At 40.4% G+C, this 20,800-nt stretch overlaps 1 protein-coding gene across 1 annotated transcript; it reads left to right on the top strand.

Annotated features, from left to right (window-relative positions):
- Positions 1-2,266: 2,266 nt before the first annotated feature.
- Positions 2,267-19,916, top strand: LOC137387257 (titin-like). Its single transcript, XM_068073602.1, has 8 exons — positions 2,267-2,416; positions 2,822-2,935; positions 6,713-6,895; positions 7,547-7,723; positions 10,470-10,656; positions 11,065-11,640; positions 11,740-13,089; positions 13,189-19,916. The coding sequence occupies exons 1-8, from the start codon at positions 2,267-2,269 to the stop codon at positions 19,914-19,916; spliced, it is 9,465 nt and encodes a 3,154-aa protein (XP_067929703.1).
- The last annotated feature ends 884 nt before the right edge of the window (positions 19,917-20,800 follow it).

The raw sequence follows: 20,800 nt of genomic DNA on the forward strand, positions 1-20,800 counted from the left end.
GTGCAGTTGTTTATCAGAGTCAAGTGCAGTTGTTTATCAGAGTCAAGTGCAGTTGTTTACCAGAGTCGAGTGCAGTTGTTTATCAGAGTCGAGTGCAGTTGTTTATCAGAGTCAAGTGCAGTTGTTTATCAGAGTCAAGTGCAGTTGTTTATCAGAGTCAAGTGCAGTTGTTTATCAGAGTCAAGTGCAGTTGTTTATCAGAGTCAAGTGCAGTTGTTTACCAGAGTCAAGTGCAGTTGTTTATCAGAGTCAAGTGCAGTTGTTTATCAGAGTCAAGTACAGTTGTTTATCAGAGTCAAGTGCAGTTGTTTACCAGAGTCAAGTGCAGTTGTTTACCAGAGTCAAGTGCAGTTGTTTACCAGAGTCAAGTGCAGTTGTTTACTAGAATCGAGTGCAGTTGTTTACCAGAGTCAAGTGCAGGTGTTTACCAGAGTCGAGTGCAGTTGTTTACCAGAGTCGAGTGCAGTTGTTTACTAGAATCGAGTGCAGTTGTTTATCAGAGTCAAGTGCAGTTGTTTACCAGAGTCAAGTGCAGTTGTTTATCAGAGTCAAGTACAGTTGTTTATCAGAGTCAAGTGCAGTTGTTTATCAGAGTCAAGTGCAGTTGTTTATCAGAGTCAAGTGCAGTTGTTTACCAGAGTCAAGTGCAGTTGTTTACCAGTGTCAAGTGCAGTTGTTTACCAGAGTCAAGTACAGTTGTTTACCAGAGTCAAGTGCAGTTGTTTATCAGAGTCAAGTGCAGTTGTTTATCAGAGTCAAGTGCAGTTGTTTATCAGAGTCAAGTGCAGTTGTTTATCAGAGTCAAGTGCAGTTGTTTACCAGAGTCAAGTGCAGTGGTTTACCAGAGTCAAGTGCAGTTGTTTATCAGAGTTGAGTGCAGGTGTTTACCAGAGTCAAGTACAGTTGTTTATCAGAGTCAAGTGCAGTTGTTTACCAGAGTCAAGTGCAGTTGTTTATCAGAGTCAAGTGCAGTTGTTTACCAGAGTCAAGTGCAGTTGTTTATCAGAGTCAAGTGCAGTTGTTTATCAGAGTCAAGTGCAGTTGTTTATCAGAGTCAAGTGCAGTTGTTTACCAGAGTCAAGTGCAGTTGTTTATCAGAGTCAAGTGCAGTTGTTTACCAGAGTCAAGTGCAGTTGTTTATCAGAGTCAAGTGCAGTTGTTTACCAGAGTCAAGTGCAGTTGTTTATCAGAGTCAAGTGCAGTTGTTTACCAGAGTCAAGTGCAGTTGTTTATCAGAGTTGAGTGCAGGTGTTTACCAGAGTCAAGTACAGTTGTTTATCAGAGTCAAGTGCAGTTGTTTACCAGAGTCAAGTGCAGTTGTTTATCAGAGTCAAGTGCAGTTGTTTATCAGAGTCAAGTGCAGTTGTTTACCAGAGTCAAGTGCAGTTGTTTATCAGAGTCAAGTGCAGTTGTTTACCAGAGTCAAGTGCAGTTGTTTATCAGAGTCAAGTGCAGTTGTTTACCAGAGTCAAGTGCTGTGGTTTTGTGCATTCTAATTAACCTTTATGTCAGCCTGCAAACCGTTGGAGAGCAAATAACTCTCTCTCTTGGTAGATGGTTAGATAAACGGAATGTAAGTACTAACAGGGGTTGCAAATCGCTGCCAGTTGACTGAGTTGATAGCCAGGTTTGCCTGTATTTGCCACTGCAGGTAAAAGGTCTCTCAACTTATATATCAGCCTTTTGTTTTAAATAGTCAAAGGGCTGTGACATTTGGCCTTCTTGAACAGGTAGTCTTTTATATGAGAAACATGGTGAGTTACAAAGTCTATGGGAGTTGCTAAAAATTTTACAAAAATCTTTTTTGGTACTCAATCATTTATATAGTAGTAGAATCTATTACAATATAGTTTAGTTGATATAATGCTTTCACAGAAAAGATTGTTGTTTTTTAATTGATTGCATGCTTTTTCAGAACACTCGTTGGTTTTAAGGTTCCTTTTTTAAATAAACTATATGCTTTTAGTTAATAAACTTATTGGCTAGTAAAATTAACTTTCGTTTTTGGAGTTGAAATTTTGGTATCTATTTATGTGATGTGATGTACCCATATCCTGCTTTAGGTGTGGTTTACAGTAAAAACCATTTAAAATTTTAGATATTAAGGTATTCATAGCATTAGTGCTACAGCTTTTTGTTATTAAATCGCCACTTTATCCCTTTTTTAATAAAGTGTGACTTGACTAAGATTGTCAATTAGGGCAGCCATAATTGGTCCGTATATGCTGTTGATCAAAGAATGTGTTGTAGCCAGTGATGAAGAGAGATGGGGTCAGCAGTATTGCCTTTAGTGCTCTTTCTGAGCACTTCTCTACGGATTGGATCTGGAGAAATTAGTCGGGACACAGTAGACAGACGGCATCTGCTGGTGCCCAGAGGCAAATATTTCCAATACTCTCTCGCTAAAAACGAGACGGTAAGTTGTACTTGTCAATTTGTAGCTTAAGTAACTGTAAATGAGATGGGCCAAAGTGATGGGTTTCGCTAAAGTTAGACGCTAGTTCCGCATTGTTGTTCCACATAATTTGTGATATTCCCTATGATGTTCCTTTGTATGTTCGCATAGCTGTGACACATGTAGACAACTGGAGGATAATTATTATTCTACCACAGGCTCTATCTATTCTGCTTTTTAGAGGTTCACACTGGCAGCGATCTTTATTTTTTAACAATCACAAAAGCTTGTATCTTCTTACCTCAGAGCATATTGTTAGTCATTTCAGTTTCAGCATTCCTATTAACTTGCCCAAACTTGGACTAGTTCTTGTGCCTAAGATTGTGACTAAGAGTGTTAGGGTTGTCATCTATAAATGCTTTACAGGTGGAATTTGTTAAAAGGATTGAAGGAGGGCCTCCTTGGATTTATTATGACGAGGCATGTCATTGCCTGCGAGGTGTTCCTCTGGATAATTTGGAGTTGGCTCATCACACTCAGGTTTCTCTTATTTGTTATCAATTCAATGCTACAGCCTTATTTGTAGAGTGTAGCCGAGTGGCCGACTGTCCTTTTGGCTAACTACAAAAATAAGAAAACATATTACCATAGTATTGCTAAGTCAAAAAAATATGTTAGTGCCGTGCTCTGTCTTGTCTGAAACCTCATGATTATTGCACAACTCATATATTTTCGCAATACTATTTAGTCTAATGAACCATTAGTATGATTATAAAATGTGGATTTAGAAGCAGCTAAAGTTGCATCAAATTATAGAGAGTTATTGATATCTGTGAAGATGATAACATCAAGGCGAGTGCAGTCAAAATTTCACTCATTTATCTATTCGTGTTCAACTAATGACTTTAGTTCAATAAGTATATTGCGTTAGCACAGGCCATCAGGGAGTCAGGTAAACGAAATTGACTGCGTGTAATATTCTAGCCTGGCAGCCTTCGGTGAAGAGAACCAGCTGCTGATTGTCGAAATGCAAGCTGTTGCCTTTGTCACTAAGCATAGCACTTATCACTATAGTTTTATGCCTACTCACTACTAGATCAGCTACTAGCTTGTAGCTATGAAGGGATGTTGATCAGTCAATGTCACGCGCGCTTGACAATATACAGTAGATACTTCTACAACATAAATAATCCAGTCTGAGAACATTTACATTATAGGGATTTTATGTTATATGAACTGTGAAATACATGCAAATTTCGTAGTTCATTCCAAGATCCTCCCGAACTCACCCCTTCCGCCCTTCAAAAAGGAAAAAAACCAAACTTACCGTTTTAATTTCATGACTGTACAGTAACTGTGGTATTATTGGTTTGTATCAAAAACTTTATTTATCACTTTCTCGTGGTTTAGAGTATTACGGTAATTTTGTGTTAAGTTAAGGGAACCTTTAAACTTAAGATTTAAATTGACACTTTCAATATTAATTAAAATCGATCAATTTCTTCATATTCTTCTAGTCAGCAATGTCTACGATGGAAAGAAAAAAATAAAAAGTATTGCGTATGTCTAAAATAAAACAAAAATATATTCATTATAGTAAGAGCGGCATCTGTCCGTCATTTTGCCCAAAGCCGAGGTTAGAGGAAAGATTGATTTCAACGAGATTCAATGAGATTTCAATTTGTGTCATTCGGATTGGTTGACTGGCTCTAAGTATTTCTGAATATATAATTTTCTAGCTACATATTCTCTTTATCTGTATACCTGAAGGTCTCTCACAGCAAGCTAGATTATGATGGTCTCAATATATACAATAGATATTTCTCTATATGCCGTTTTATCTCCAGGTGAGCTAAAAGAGAAAACGATATTTTCAAGGCTAATTATGGAGCTCCCAAATTTGAAAACTTGCGCCGACTTGGCGTTTTGCGATATATAGAATTTCTTATGTAACACAAAGCAAAAACTGTACATTAATTCTTTACGTTAGGTGGACTTTATGTTATAGGTTTATGCTATAGAAGGTTTATGTTATAGAAGCTTCTACTGTAATCAGAGTTACCTATATAATGGCAGTCCATTATATATTGTGTTGCAGTGTATTGCGCACAGTTGTATCACTGTATTTATTTAAAAAAAATGATGAATAACAACCAATCGCTTGATAATTATCAGTTTAGTAACTTATAGCACTATCTCATTTTTACTTTTCCTTCTTTTTCTTCCAGTTACAAGGTAATAGAGGTAAAGTTTATGGAATTAGTACAGAATGGTGCTGGTAACAGATCAACTGATAGCATTGTATATAGTGGAGCTAGTAACAGATCAACTGATAGCATTGTATACAGTAGAGCTAGTAACAGATCAACTGATAGCATTGCATATAGTAGAGCTAACAACAGATCAACTGATAGCATTGTATATAGTGGAGCTAGTAACAGATCAACTGATAGCATTGTATATAGTGGAGCTAGTAACAGATCAACTGATAGCGTTGTATGTAGCAAAGTTAGTAACAGATCAATTGATAGCATTGTATATAGTAGAGCTAGTAACAGATCAACTGATAGCATTGTACAGAGTAGAGCTAGTAACACATCAACTGATAACATTGTACAGAGTAGAGCTAGTAACAGATCAACTGATAGCATTGTATATAGTAGAGCTAGTAACAGATCACCTGATAACATTGTACAGAGTAGAGCTAGTAACAGATCAACTGATAGCATTGTACAAAGTAGAGCTAGTAACAGATCAACTGATAGCATTGTATACAGTAGAGCTAGTAACAGATCAACTGATAGCATTGCATATAGTAGAGCTAACAACAGATCAACTGATAGCATTGTATATAGTGGAGCTAGTAACAGATCAACTGATAGCATTGTATACAGTAGAGCTAGTAACAGATCAACTGATAGCATTGCATATAGTAGAGCTAACAACAGATCAACTGATAGCATTGTATATAGTGGAGCTAGTAACAGATCAACTGATAGCATTGTATATAGTGGAGCTAGTAACAGATCAACTGATAGCGTTGTATGTAGCAAAGTTAGTAACAGATCAATTGATAGCATTGTATATAGTAGAGCTAGTAACAGATCAACTGATAGCATTGTACAGAGTAGAGCTAGTAACACATCAACTGATAACATTGTACAGAGTAGAGCTAGTAACAGATCAACTGATAGCATTGTATATAGTAGAGCTAGTAACAGATCACCTGATAACATTGTACAGAGTAGAGCTAGTAACAGATCAACTGATAGCATTGTACAAAGTAGAGCTAGTAACAGATCAACTGATAGCATTGTATATAGTAGAGCTAGTAACAGATCAACTGATAGCATTGTATATAGTAGAGCTAGTAACGGATCAACTGATAGCATTGTATACAGTAGAGCTAGTAACAGATCAAATGATAACATTGTACAGAGTAGAGTTAGTAACAGATCAACTGATAGCATTGTATATAGTAGAGCTAGTAACAGATCAACTGATAACATTGTACAGAGTAAAGCTAGTAACAGATCAACTGATAGCATTGTATATAGTAGAGCTAGTAACAGATCAAATGATAGCATTGTATATAGCAGAGCTAGTAACAGATCAACTGATAGCATTGTATATAGTAGAGCTAGTAACAGATCAATTGATAGCGTTGTATATAGTAGAGCTAGTAACAGATCAACTGATAGCATTGTATATAGTAGAGCTAGTAACAGATCAATTGATAGCGTTGTATATAGTAGAGCTAGTAACAGATCAACTGATAGCATTGTATAGAGTAGAGCTAGTAACAGACCAAATGATAGCATTGTATATAGTAGAGCTAGTAACAGATCAACTGATAGCATTGTATATAGTAGAGCTAGTAACAGATCAATTGATAGCGTTGTATATAGTAGAGCTAGTAACAGATCAACTGATAGCATTGTATAGAGTAGAGCTAGTAACAGACCAAATGATAACATTGTACAGAGTAAAGCTAGTAACAGATCAAATGATAGCATTGTATATAGTAGAGCTAGTAACAGATCAACTGATAGCATTGTATAGAGTAGAGCTAGTAACAGATCAACTGATAGCATTGTATACAGTAGAGCTAGTAACAGATCGACTGATAACATTGTACAGAGTAAAGCTAGTAACAGATCAAATGATAGCATTGTATATCGTAGAGCTAGTAACAGATCAATTGATAGCATTGTATACATTAGAGCTAGTAACATAAGGTTACTGATATTCTAACCTAGCTTGGCTGGGATGACTTCAGGCCAACCTTATAATTTGGTTAATATTTGTCTGTTGTAGATAATAACAACTAACCGGCAATGCATTCACTGTCAAACACTAACCTTAATTCTGGAGGTATCAGGCACCGACCATACCCCAGATGTAATAACAGCTATGTATACCCGGTGTAAGGTACAAGACAACCCTATATCCATTGTTCTCCGGTTTGGTCTTCCAGCAATTTTAAAGAATGAGCAAAGGGTAAGTGTTTGTGTAGAGATCAACTTCACATTTATAGCTATAACTTTATGTTGATGGGTATGATTATTCTTTGTACACTAAAGCTGCTCACTGCGAGTCCTTGCTTATAACTGCCACTTATGCCAACGCACTTACACTGATGGCTTTTTATTTTATTGCTGCGCATTTCTAGCCTATGTCACTAATTGTTGAGGAGAGTCAGCCCAAAACATCTTTGTCTAAGTACATAATTATACAAGATAGAAATTGTCTTCACTAACCCATATTTGGTGTCAAATATTTTGTGTTATTTTGTGTTTCAGGGTCAGGCAGCGCGTAGATAGTGCCTTGGCACTGCTTAGGTGTGCCGCATTCCAATCTATTTAGCATGTTAGTCAACCTTTATTCTGACAAGTCCCGTCACACTAAGCGGAGAACTTTTATAAAATTGCTTTTATTTTTTATCTGTTCACTACAGTTGTATGATCTGTCTGACCTTCATTTATGGTGAGTCATCCAACAGCTGAGATTTGACACAATAGACTTCAATTGTTCTCTAATACCTGCTGCTAACAATGTTGCTAAGTTCTCTATAAAATACTCGCTATCAATTGCAGCTGCGCTAGCCAATGCGACTGGCACACTCTAGTAATGCATTGCTACTGTTCACAGGTGCTTTTGTTGAAAGATCTAGCTGAACAGCTAAACATAGACATAGGACTGCTCAAGATGTCTCCCCGTATGTCGTATGTCAATGTTATGCAGTCTGGTGCGGGGGAGGCAATCTCCAGTGGTGCGCTATTAGAGAGGACAGTTGATGTTTCATGGTTTCTGGCGTGCAATGAACAAGTAAGTATAGATTTAGTGCTACAAGTGTTTTCTTTTCATGGAAATGCTTGTATGGCCCCAGTATGTATGCCCAATGTAATTTCCCTTGCGTATCAACTTGACAATCAGTTAACAGTAAAATGTATTATTTTGTTATTCTATCTAAAAGGAGAAATTTAGATAACAAATGAATTATAAGAGGTGGGTATTACTGAGTACAGAACCAAGATCAGACTTGCTATAATTCTATTTCAAAAAGCTCGATTTAACGTATTCACATAAAATATTATATAGTGTATCTTCATTCCATGTTGGATAGTATCAGACAGAGTCTTGTAGAATATGTTTTCCAACTATACATCATCCTATTTTGTTAATATATTAATTATTTAACTAACGAAAACTTTTATAGATTCTCCTTCATCTTCCTTTCGCCTTGTTGTGTAAGTCTAAAAAAAACACAAACCACAGCCATGTGTGCCGGTAGAAATATGCTGTAGAGGGAGAACAACTCCATCTAATGTTATGCACAATAATGAGTCAACAATTAGCTTCACAGTTGCTGTCTTCAATGGATACAACTCTATATGACCTTTATATGAACTCTAAATGACCCTTTGAAGGTTTAACTCTCATATAATTTTAGTAATTACTAGCAACTATGCAAGTATTCACGGTGTAATCTCAGCCCATTGCTTCATGTAGAGATTATGGAGTCGTCCTTTCTCAGACACCGAATATTATTATTCAAAGAATTCACCAGCAGCTAGCAGACACAGACTTGTGACATGCCGGCAGCAATGGCAGCACTTGCTGCTCTAGCTGTTAAGAACAATAATTGCCTAACACTGACCTACTACCAAATGACGGCGTTGCCTGTCTTAGTATGCTGATGGGTATGCTGCCGGTCCAGGAGGGCCAGCTGGTCCTTTTGGTCCGCGTGATCCTTTAGCCCCAACTGGTCCAGGTGGTCCTTGCTTGCCACGTGGACCCCAATGCCCTAAAGCGAGCATAGCAGATGTTTATCAAATCTGTTCATTTGGTTTCACAATCTTGCATGAGCATGATATGATATTGCAACCAAAAAATATTTGGTTTTAAAATGACAAAATTAGTTTATATATTTGGAGTCAATAATATGAACAAGCAGGTTGAACAAAGATCAGCATTGACCAACCCATCTCAATCCCTCAGGCTTTAAAACCTGAACTTTTCTGGGGTGTTTCAAAACTGGCTACGTTCTGCAACTATATACATGTATAACAAACACGCTAAGTGACTATTGCAAACTCTCACCTATAAAAACATGGTGATACATTCCTGCTGAAATATGAGAATATCTGTTCAACATCTTTAAATAGTCGGCCTGACGAGTTTTATTGTACAGCAAGTTGGTAATAAAATTCTTTAAAGCATTATTTTATACTAGGCATCAAGCATATCATGATGAATTTTATTATTATACTTTTATTATTATTATTATATTATTTATTATTATAGGGTTTTAAAGATTTCTTATAACATGACTAACCGTTAGGAATATACAAGCTAACTCCGAAAAACGTTAGAATTAAAGAATGGGTAGACAACTTTAAAAGGATGGTCATCTATGGAAATGTTGAGTTACATTGTTAATTTGCTTGTGAGACAGGATTGAATGGCTACTCCCTGATCAGTTTATAATACAGAGTTATTGATTGGCTACAGCTTGACTAGTTTATTATACAGAGTTATTGATTGGCTACGGCTTGACTAGTTTATAATACAGAGTAATCGATTGGCTACTTTCCAACTAGTTTATGATACGGAGTGATCAATTGGCTACTGCTCATAAGCCCACCTATAGTTCAGTTCTACTCTAACTAGTTAGTTGTTTAACACTTTTCTACAGAAAAAACCCAAAACTTGAGCTATCTCAGTGTATTACGTGAATTGCTCTATGCTTTCACTAGGACTTGCTTTATGCTATCACTAGGACTTGCTTTATGCTATCACTAGGACTTGCTTTATGCTATCACTAGGACTTGCTTTATGCTATCACTAGGACTTGCTTTATGCTATCACTAAGACTTGCTTTATAATATCACTAGATGAATGGCCGGTGTTGCACAATGATAAGAAAGGTTTTCCGTTTAAAATTTATTTTTAATTAGCTAAGTTTCTTTACCCAATGAATTTGAGTAACTTAAGCTAGTCTAAATCTTTACTATGGTGAAAGCCGTGTCGATCCCTCTGAAGCCAGCGTTAGGAAAAAATATTTCTCCATGATCTCTCACGAAATCATGATTTTCGAGCAGGCTAGCTTGAGCATGAAGCGTGCTATTTTAACCAATCGGCATTGAATATTAGCGGGTGTAATAAGCATGATGCATATACGGTAATTATTCTATAGTATAGCCAGTTGAATGCATAGTGTAATGGATAGTACGCCTGTCTACAGAACTGGATGTTCTGAGTTCAATTTCAGTGCGAAGGAGATTTTTCGTTTCTATAATCGATGCACGAATGACAGGCTGACGACAAACAAACACTGAGATCTATATACAGTCAAACTTGGATAACTCAAACTTCACGGGACCGAGCGAACGTGTTCGAGTTATCAGAGCGTTCAAGTTATCAGAACACTGTCAGAAGTCCATGTATTTATCAGTAGATACATGTACATATACAAACTATAATATAAATCAATAAAATATAATATAACTCAAACTTCCTGGGACCGAGAGTATCACTATATAGAGTAGAAACTGCTTCATGCTATTGCTAGTACTTGCTTTATGCTATTGCAAAAAACGCAATCAAGCTTGGCGACTTTGGTCTGCTAACACAAGATGATAGAAAATGGAGACGGGTTTACATAGCTCTAGCTTTGCTCATACCTGGTGGGCCTTGTGCTCCCCGACTTCCTTTTGGACCCCAAATTCCGCTAGCTCCTCGAGGTCCTGTTGCTCCTGGTTGTCCTGATTACCAAAACAAAATATTACATGTTTATTGTTCTTCATGATTTGAAATGAACTGTGTTTGTGAAAGCATTTAAAATATGGGAAAGGGAAAAGCATGAGATAAGCTAAGTTTATATAAAGTGACGCTGTCTAACAGGACCAACGGTGCTTAGTACACTCAGAGCTGCTTAACTATATGCCAATCATGTGTTCAAATAGTGAATGAAAGGCTGAGATAAATAGGAAATGCTATGAGCTAATGAGGACCGTAATAAACATGCTCAGGTGATTTATGATCAACTAAGTTAGAGCAACGCAAATACCATAAATGAACAAGCGTTATTGTACCTTTAAGTCTAGGTCCTGTTGAGCCAGTGTAACCAGTTAGTCCTGTGAGACCAGTGTCTCCTGTAAATCCAGTTGAACCAGTGCGACCAGTTACACCTGTAGAACCTGTTTCACCCATTGCTCCAGTTGAACCTCTGAAACCAGTAGAACCTGTTATTCCAGTTGATCCTGTTAGACCTGTTGATCCTGTTAGTCCAGTGGATCCTGTTAGACCAGTGGAGCCAGTTAGGCCTGTTGATCCTGTTAAACCAGTTGATCCTGTTAGTCCAGTTGATCCTGTTATACCAGTTGATCCTGTCAAACCAGGTGAACCTGTTGAACCAATTACACCTGTTGAACCAGTTAGTCCAGTTGATCCTGTTAGACCAGTTGATCCTGTTAGACCTGGTGAACCTGTTGAACCAGTTAAACCAGTTGAACCTGTTAGTCCAGTTGATCCTGTTAAACCAGTTGAACCAGTTAGTCCAGTTGAGCCAGTTAAACCAGTTGATCCTGTTAGTCCAGGGTCACCAGTTAGTCCAGTTGATCCTGTTAGTCCCGTTGATCCTGTTAGACCAGTGGAGCCAGTTAGGCCTGTTGATCCTGTTAAACCAGTTGATCCTGTTAGTCCAGTTGATCCTGTTATACCAGTTGATCCTGTCAAACCAGGTGAACCTGTTGAACCAGTTAGACCAGTTGAACCAGTTAGTCCAGTTGATCCTGTTAGACCAGTTGATCCTGTTTGACCTGGTGAACCTGTTGAACCAGTTGAACCTGTTAGTCCAGTTGATCCTGTTAAACCAGTTGAACCAGTTAGTCCAGTTGAACCTGTTAGTCCAGTTGATCCTGTTAGACCTGTTGAACCAGTTAGACCAGTTGATCCTGTTAAACCAGTTGAGCCAGTTAAACCAGTTGAACCTGTTAGACCGGTTGAGCCAGTTAGACCTGTTGAACCTGTTAGTCCAGTTAAACCAGTTGATCCTGTTAGACCAGTTGAACCTGTTAGTCCAGTTGAACCAGTTAGACCTGTTGAACCAGTTAGACCAGTTGATCCTGTTAGACCAGTTGATCCTGTTAGACCAGTTGATCCTGTTAGACCAGTTGATCCTGTTAGACCAGGTGAACCTGTTGAGCCAGTTAAACCAGTTGATCCTGTTAGACCAGTTGATCCTGTTAGACCAGGTGAACCTGTTGAGCCAGTTAAACCAGTCGATCCTGTTAGACCTGTGGATCCTGTTGGACCAGTTGAGCCAGTTAGGCCTGTTGAACCTGTTAGTCCAGTTAAACCAGTTGATCCTATTAAACCAGTTGATCCAGTTAGACCTGTTGAACCAGTTAAACCAGTTGATCCTGTTAGACCAGTTGAACCTGTTAGTCCAGTTGATCCTGTTAGACCAGTTGAACCTGCTAAACCAGTTGATCCAGTGAGACCAGTTGATCCTGTTAGACCAGTTGATCCTGTTAGACCAGGAACACCTGTTGAACCAGTTAAACCAGTTGATCCTGTTAGACCAGTTGATCCAGTTGGACCAGTTGATCCTGTTAGACCAGTTGAACCAGTTGATCCTGTTAAACCAGTTGATCCTGTTAGACCAGTTGAGCCAGTTAGGCCTGTTGATCCTGTTAGACCAGTTGAACCTGTTAGACCAAGTGAACCTGTTGAACCAGTTAAACCAGTTGATCCTGTTAAACCAGTTGAACCTGTTAGTCCAGTTGATCCTGTTAGACCAGTTGAACCTGTTAAACCAGTTGATCCAATGAGACCAGTTGATCCTGTTAGACCAGGAACACCTGTTGAACCAATTAAACCAGTTGATCCTGTTAGACCAGTTGAACCAGTTGATCCTGTTAAACCAGTTGATCCAGTTAGTCCAGTTGAACCTGTTAGTCCAGTTGATCCTGTTAGACCAGTGGAGCCAGTTAGGCCTGTTGAACCTGTTAGTCCAATTAAACCAGTTGATCCTGTTAGACCAGTTGATCCTGTTAAACCAGTTGATCCAGTGAGACCAGTTGATCCTGTTAGACCAGTTGATCCTGTTAAACCAATTGATCCAGTGAGACCAGTTGATCCTGTTAGTCCAGTTGATCCTGTTAGACCAGTTGAACCAGTTAGACCAGGTGAACCTGTTGAACCAGTTAAACCAGTTGATCCTGTTAGTCCAGGGTCACCAGTTAGTCCAGTTGAACCTGTTAGACCAGTTGATCCTGTTTGACCAGTTGAACCTATTAGTCCTGTTGATCCTGTTAGACCAGTTGAACCAGTTAGACCAGTTGAACCTGTTAGACCAGTTGAGCCAGTTAAACCAGTTGAACCAGTTAGACCTGTAGATCCTGTTAGACCAGTTGAGCCAGTTAGGCCTGTTGAACCTGTTAGTCCAGTTAAACCAGTTGATCCTGTTAGACCTGTTGATCCTATTAAACCAGTTGAGCCAGTTAGACCTGTTGATCCTGTTAAACCAGTTGATCCTGTTAGACCAGTTGAACCTGTTAGACCAAGTGAACCTGTTGAACCAGTTGAACCAGTTGATCCTGTTAGACCAGTTGAACCTGTTAATCCAGTTGTTCCTGTTAGACCAGTTGAACCTGTTAAACCAGTTGATCCAGTGAGACCAGTTGATCCTGTTAGACCAGTTGATCCTGTTAGACCAGCAACACCTGTTGAACCAGTTAAACCAGTTGATCCTGTTAGACCAGTTGATCCAGTTAGACCAGTTGATCCTGTCAGACCAGTTGAGCCAGTTGATCCTGTTAAACCAGTTGATCCAGTTAGTCCAGTTGAACCTGTTAGTCCAGTTGATCCTGTTAGACCAGTGGAGCCAGTTAGGCCTGTTGAACCTGCTAGTCCAGTTAAACCAGTTGATCCTGTTAGACCAGTTGATCCTGTTAAACCAGTTGATCCAGTTAAACCAGTTGATCCAGTGAGACCAGTTGATCCTGTTAGACCAGTTGATCCTGTTAGACCAGGAACACCTGTTGAACCAGTTAAACCAGTTGATCCTGTTAGACCAGTTGAGCCAATTAGACCAGTTGATCCTGTTAAACCAGGTGAACCTGTTGATCCAGTTAGACCTGTTGATCCTGTTAGTCCAGTTGATCCTGTTAGACCAGTTGATCCAGTTAGTCCAGTTGAACCTGTTAGTCCAGTTGATCCTGTTAGACCAGTGGAGCCAGTTAGGCCTGTTGAACCTGTTAGTCCAGTTAAACCAGTTGATCCTGTTAGACCAGTTGATCCTGTTAAACCAGTTGTTCCAGTGAAACCAGTTGATCCTGTTAGACCAGTGGAGCCAGTTAGGCCTGTTGAACCTGTTAGTCCAGTTAAACCAGTTGATCCTGTTAGCCCAGTTGATCCTGTTAAACCAGGTGAACCTGTTGATCCAGTTAGACCAGTTGATCCAGTTAGACCAGTTGAGCCAGTTAGCCCAGTTGATCCTGTTAAACCAGGTGAACCTGTTGATCCAGTTAGACCAGTTGAGCCAGTTAGACCAGTTGATCCTGTTAAACCAGGTGAGCCTGTTGATCCAGTTAGACCTGTTGAACCTGTTAGTCCAGTTAAACCAGTTGATCCAGTTAAACCAGTTGAACCTGTTAGACCAGGTAACCCTGTTGAGCCAGTTAAACCAGTTGATCCTGTTAGACCAGTTGAGCCAGTTAGCCCAGTTGATCCTGTTAAACCAGGTGAACCTGTTGATCCAGTTAAACCAGTTGATCCTGTTAGACCAGTTGAGCCAATTAGACCAGTTGATCCTGTTAAACCAGGTGAACCTGTTGATCCAGTTAGACCTGTTGATCCTGTTAGTCCAGTTGATCCTGTTAGACCAGTTGATCCAGTTAGTCCAGTTGAACCTGTTAAACCAGGTGAACCTGTTGATCCAGTTAAACCAGTTGATCCTGTTAGACCAGTTGAGCCAATTAGACCAGTTGATCCTGTTAAACCAGGTGAACCTGTTGATCCAGTTAGACCAGTTGAACCTGATGAACCAATTAAACCAGTTGATCCTGTTAGACCAGTTGATCCTGTTAAACCAGTTGATCCTGTGAGACCAGAAACACCTGTTGAACCAGTTGATCCTGTTAGACCAGTTGAGCCAATTAGACCTGTTGATCCTGTTAAACCAGTTGATCCTGTTAGACCAGTAGATCCTGTTAGACCAGTTGAACCTGTTGAACCAGTTAAACCAGTTGATCCTGTTAAACCAGCTGATCCAGTTAGACCAGTTGATCCTGTTAGACCAGGTAACCCTGTTGAGCCAGTTAAACCAATTGATCCTGTTAGACCAGTTGAGCCAGTTAGCCCAGTTGATCCTGTTAAACCAGGTGAACCTGTTGATCCAGTTAGACCAGTTGATCCAGTTAGACCAGTTGAGCCAGTTAGCCCAGTTGATCCTGTTAAACCAGGTGAACCTGTTGATCCAGTTAGACCAGTTGATCCTGTTAGACCAGTTGAGCCTGTTGAACCAGTTAAACCAGTTGATCCTGTTAGACCAGTTGGGCCAGTTAGACCAGTTGATCCTGTTAAACCAGGTGAACCTGTTGATCCAGTTAGACCAGTTGATCCTGTTAGACCAGTTGAGCCTGTTGAACCAGTTAAACCAGTTGATCCTGTTAGACCAGTTGAGCCAGTTAGACCAGTTGATCCTGTTAAACCAGGTGAGCCTGTTGAACCAGTTAGACCTGTTGAACCTGTTAAACCAGTTGATCCTGTTAGACCAGTTGATCCTGTTAGACCAGGTGAACCTGTTGAACCAGTTAAACCAGTAGATCCTGTTAGACCAGTTGAGCCAGTTAGACCTGTTGATCCTGTTAAACCAGTTGATCCTGTTAGACCAGTAGATCCTGTTAGACCAGTTGAACCTGTTGAACCAGTTAAACCAGTTGATCCTGTTAAACCAGCTGATCCAGTTAGACCAGTTGATCCTGTTAGACCAGTTGATCCTGTTAGACCAGGAACACCTGTTGAACCAGTTAAACCAGTTGATCCAGTTAGACCAGTTGAACCTGTTAGACCAGGTAACCCTGTTGAGCCAGTTAAACCAATTGATCCTGTTAGACCAGTTGAGCCAGTTAGCCCAGTTGATCCTGTTAAACCAGGTGAACCTGTTGATCCAGTTAGACCAGTTGATCCAGTTAGACCAGTTGAGCCAGTTAGCCCAGTTGATCCTGTTAAACCAGGTGAACCTGTTGATCCAGTTAGACCAGTTGATCCTGTTAGACCAGTTGAGCCTGTTGAACCAGTTAAACCAGTTGATCCTGTTAGACCAGTTGGGCCAGTTAGACCAGTTGATCCTGTTAAACCAGGTGAACCTGTTGATCCAGTTAGACCAGTTGATCCTGTTAGACCAGTTGAGCCTGTTGAACCAGTTAAACCAGTTGATCCTGTTAGACCAGTTGAGCCAGTTAGACCAGTTGATCCTGTTAAACCAGGTGAGCCTGTTGAACCAGTTAGACCTGTTGAACCTGTTAAACCAGTTGATCCTGTTAGACCAGTTGATCCTGTTAGACCAGGTGAACCTGTTGAACCAGTTAAACCAGTAGATCCTGTTAGACCAGTTGAGCCAGTTAGACCTGTTGATCCTGTTAAACCAGTTGATCCTGTTAGACCAGTAGATCCTGTTAGACCAGTTGAACCTGTTGAACCAGTTAAACCAGTTGATCCTGTTAGACCAGTTGATCCTGTTAAACCAGCTGATCCAGTTAGACCAGTTGATCCTGTTAGACCAGTTGATCCTGTTAGACCAGGAACACCTGTTGAACCAGTTAAACCAGTTGATCCAGTTAGACCAGTTGAACCTGTTAGACCAGGTGACCCTGTTGAGCCAGTTAAACCAGTTGATCCAGTTAGACCAGTTGAGCCAGTTAGCCCAGTTGATCCTGTTGAACCAGGTGAACCTGTTGATCCAGTTAGACCAGTTGATCCTGTTAGACCAGTTGAGCCTGTTGAACCAGTTAACCCAGTTGATCCTGTTAGACCAGTTGAGCCAGTTAGACCAGTTGATCCTGTTAAACCAGGTGAGCCTGTTGATCCAGTTAGACCTGTTGAACCTGTTAGTCCAGTTAAACCAGTTGATCCTGTTAGACCAGTTGATCCTGTTAAACCAGTTGATCCAGTGAGACCAGTTGATCCTGTTAAACCAGGTGAACCTGTTGATCCAGTTAGACCAGTTGAACCTGTTGAACCAATTAAACCAGTTGATCCTGTTAGACCAGTTGATCCTGTTAGACCAGTTGATCCTGTTAAACCAGTTGATCCTGTGAGACCAGAAACACCTGTTGAACCAGTTGATCCTGTTAGACCAGTTGAGCCAATTAGACCTGTTGATCCTGTTAAACCAGTTGATCCTGTTAGACCAGTAGATCCTGTTAGACCAGTTGAACCTGTTGAACCAGTTAAACCAGTTGATCCTGTTAGACCAGTTGATCCTGTTAAACCAGCTGATCCAGTTAGACCAGTTGATCCTGTTAGACCAGTTGATCCTGTTAGACCAGGAACACCTGTTGAACCAGTTAAACCAGTTGATCCAGTTAGACCAGTTGAACCTGTTAGACCAGGTAACCCTGTTGAGCCAGTTAAACCAGTTGATCCTGTTAGACCAGTTGAGCCAGTTAGACCAGTTGATCCTGTTAAACCAGGTGAGCCTGTTGATCCAGTTAGACCAGTTGATCCTGTTAGACCAGTTGATCCTGTTAGACCAGGTGAACCTGTTGAACCAGTTAAACCAGTAGATCCTGTTAGACCAGTTGATCCTGTTAGACCAGGAACACCTGTTGAACCAGTTAAACCAGTTGATCCAGTTAGACCAGTTGAACCTGTTAGACCAGGTAACCCCGTTGAGCCAGTTAAACCAGTTGATCCTGTTAGACCAGTTGAGCCAGTTAGCCCAGTTGATCCTGTTAAACCAGGTGAACCTGTTGATCCAGTTAGACCAGTTGATCCAGTTAGACCAGTTGAGCCAGTTAGCCCAGTTGATCCTGTTAAACCAGGTGAACCCGTTGATCCAGTTAGACCAGTTGATCCTGTTAGACCAGTTGAGCCTGTTGAACCAGTTAAACCAGTTGATCCTGTTAGACCAGTTGAGCCAGTTTGCCCAGTTGATCCTGTTAAACCAGGTGAACCTGTTGATCCAGTTAGACCAGTTGATCCTGTTAGACCAGTTGAGCCTGTTGAACCAGTTAAACCAGTTGATCCTGTTAGACCAGTTGGGCCAGTTAGACCAGTTGATCCTGTTAAACCAGGTGAACCTGTTGATCCAGTTAGACCAGTTGATCCTGTTAGACCAGTTGAGCCTGTTGAACCAGTTAAACCAGTTGATCCTGTTAGACCAGTTGAGCCAGTTAGACCAGTCGATCCCGTTAGACCAGGTGAACCAGTTGAACCAGTTAGACCAGTTGAACCTGTTAGACCAGTCGATCCTGTTAGACCAGGTGAACCTGTTGAACCAGTTAAACCAGTAGATCCTGTTAGACCAGTTGAGCCAGTTAAACCAGGTGAACCTGTTGAGCCAGTTAAACCAGTTGATCCTGTTGGTCCAGGGTCACCAGTTAGTCCAGTAGATCCTGTCAGACCAGTTGACCCAGTTAGACCTGTTGAACCTGTTAGACCAGTTGATCCTGTTAGACCAGTTGATCCAGTTAAACCAGATGAACCTGTTGAACCAGTTGAACCAGTTAGGCCTGTTGATCCTGTAAGACCAGTTGAACCAATTAGGCCTGTTGAACCAGTTAGGCCAGTTGAACCAGTCAGACCTGTTGATCCTGCTAGACCAGTTGAACCAGTTAGACCAGTTGAACCTGTTAGACCAGTCGATCCCGTTAGACCAGGTGAACCTGTTGAACCAGTTAGACCAGTTGAACCTGTTAGACCCGTTGATCCAGTTAGTCCAGTTGAACCAGTTAGACCTGTTGATCCTGCTAGACCAGTTGAACCTGTTAGACCAGTTGATCCTGTTAGACCAGTTGAACCAGTTAGACCAGTTGAACCTGTTAGACCAGTCGATCCTGTTAGACCAGGTGAACCTGTTGAACCAGTTAAACCAGTAGATCCTGTTAGACCAGTTGAGCCAGTTAAACCAGGTGAACCTGTTGAGCCAGTTAAACCAGTTGATCCTGTTAGACCAGTTGAGCCAGTTAGACCAGTTGAACCAGTTAGACCTGTTGATCCCGTTAAACCTGTTGATCCTGTTAGTCCAGTTGATCCTGTTAGACCAGTTGATCCTGTTAGACCAGGTGAACCTGTTGATCCAGTTAGACCTGTTGATCCTGTTAGTCCAGGGTCACCAGTTAGTCCAGTTGATCCTGTTAGTCCAGTTGATCCTGTTAGACCAGTTGATCCTATTAGACCAGATGAACCTGTTGAGCCAGTTAAACCAGTTGATCCTGTTAGACCAGTTGAGCCAGTTAGACCTGTTGATCCCGTTAAACCTGTTGATCCTGCTAGACCAGTCGATCCTGTTAGTCCAGTTGATCCTGTTAGACCAGTTGAGCCAGTTAGACCAGGGGAACCCGTTGAACCAGTTAGTCCAGTTGATCCTGTTAGACCAGTTGATCCTGTTAGACCGGTTGAACCTGTTAGTCCAGTTGATCCTGTTCGTCCAGTTGATCCTGTTAGTCCAGTTGATCCTGTTAGACCACGTGAACCTGTTGAACCAGTTAGGCCTGTTGAACCTGTTAGTCCAGTTGATCCTGTTAAACCAGTCGAACCAGTTAGTCCAGTTGAACCTGTTAGCCCAATGGTTCCTGTTTCTCCCGCTATTCCTGTTGAGCCTGTGAGACCAGTTAAGCCTGTCAGTCCAGTTGATCCTGTTAAACCAGTTGATCCTGGTAGACCAGTAGCTCCTGTTTCTCCCGCTCTTCCTGTTGAACCTGCGAGACCTGTTGTGCCAGTTGGTCCAGTTGAACCAGTTGAGCCTGTTGAGCCCGAAGCACCTGTGAGACCAGTTGGACCCAGTTGACCTGGCGATCCTGCAAGCCCGCTGGATCCGCTTTCACCTCTTCGGCCACTTGAACCTGTTGCTCCAGTCGCTCCCGGATTACCTGCCGATCCTGACTGTCCGGTTGCTCCTAAATTAATGCGCAGAACTGTTAAGTTTCCTTCCCACTATTTTTTGCTCACCTATATGTTATATCCTATTTGTTACCTATATGTTATATCTTATATGTTACCTATATGTTATACCCTAAATGTTACCTATATGTTATATCTTATACGTCACCTATATGTTATATCCTATATGTTAACCATATGTTATATCCTATATGTTACCTATATGTTATATCCTATATGTTACCTATATGTTATATCCTATATGTTATATCCTATATGTTATCTATATGTTATATCCGTAAAACCTCTAATTCAACGCCTTCATTTGAACGCCACTTTTATTTGGCTGCCACTTGGACATTCTTTTATCTTTACAATTTAGAATCTTTGATTCTTTGATCTTGTCTAATGATGTTTATGACATTTTTTCATCTCTACTTCTTTTTTATTTTTACCAACTTTAAGAGCGAGTGATCAATAGAAAAGTGTTCACATAATCGTACTATTAATGATTTTGTTACATCAATAATAATTAGAAATAAGCAATAGTTCTTGTGCTTGTCATACATTAACAGCTAATGTTTATGCATTTGCAGATTATATCTGAGCTATTTAGTTTGAAAGTCATTTTCAGTTAAATCTTTTGTATTGATAAACTCACGCTCACCTGTAAACTCTGTTCACAGTGTGACAATGCTCTAAAACATGGTAGGCCTAGTATGGCTGCAACTATGGACACACGCTGAACAGACTAGTGATAGCATCAGTGTATGTATCATATCTAAAAGGTTG

This window comes from Watersipora subatra, chromosome 2, assembly GCF_963576615.1.
Source record: "Watersipora subatra chromosome 2, tzWatSuba1.1, whole genome shotgun sequence".
Taxonomy (NCBI): Eukaryota; Metazoa; Bryozoa; class Gymnolaemata; order Cheilostomatida; family Watersiporidae; genus Watersipora; species Watersipora subatra.

Bases quoted from the DNA above. Each gene is read 5' to 3' on its own strand.
- LOC137387257 (XM_068073602.1), top strand. From the start codon at position 2,267: ATGGGGTCAGCAGTATTGCCTTTAGTGCTCTTTCTGAGCACTTCTCTA. The intron at 11,641-11,739 runs GTGAACCTGTTG...CTGTTGAACCAG, and splicing joins AGTTGATCCTGTCAAACCAG to TTGAACCTGTTAGTCCAGTT. The intron at 13,090-13,188 runs GTGAACCTGTTG...CTGTTTGACCAG, and splicing joins AGTTGAACCAGTTAGACCAG to TTGAACCTATTAGTCCTGTT.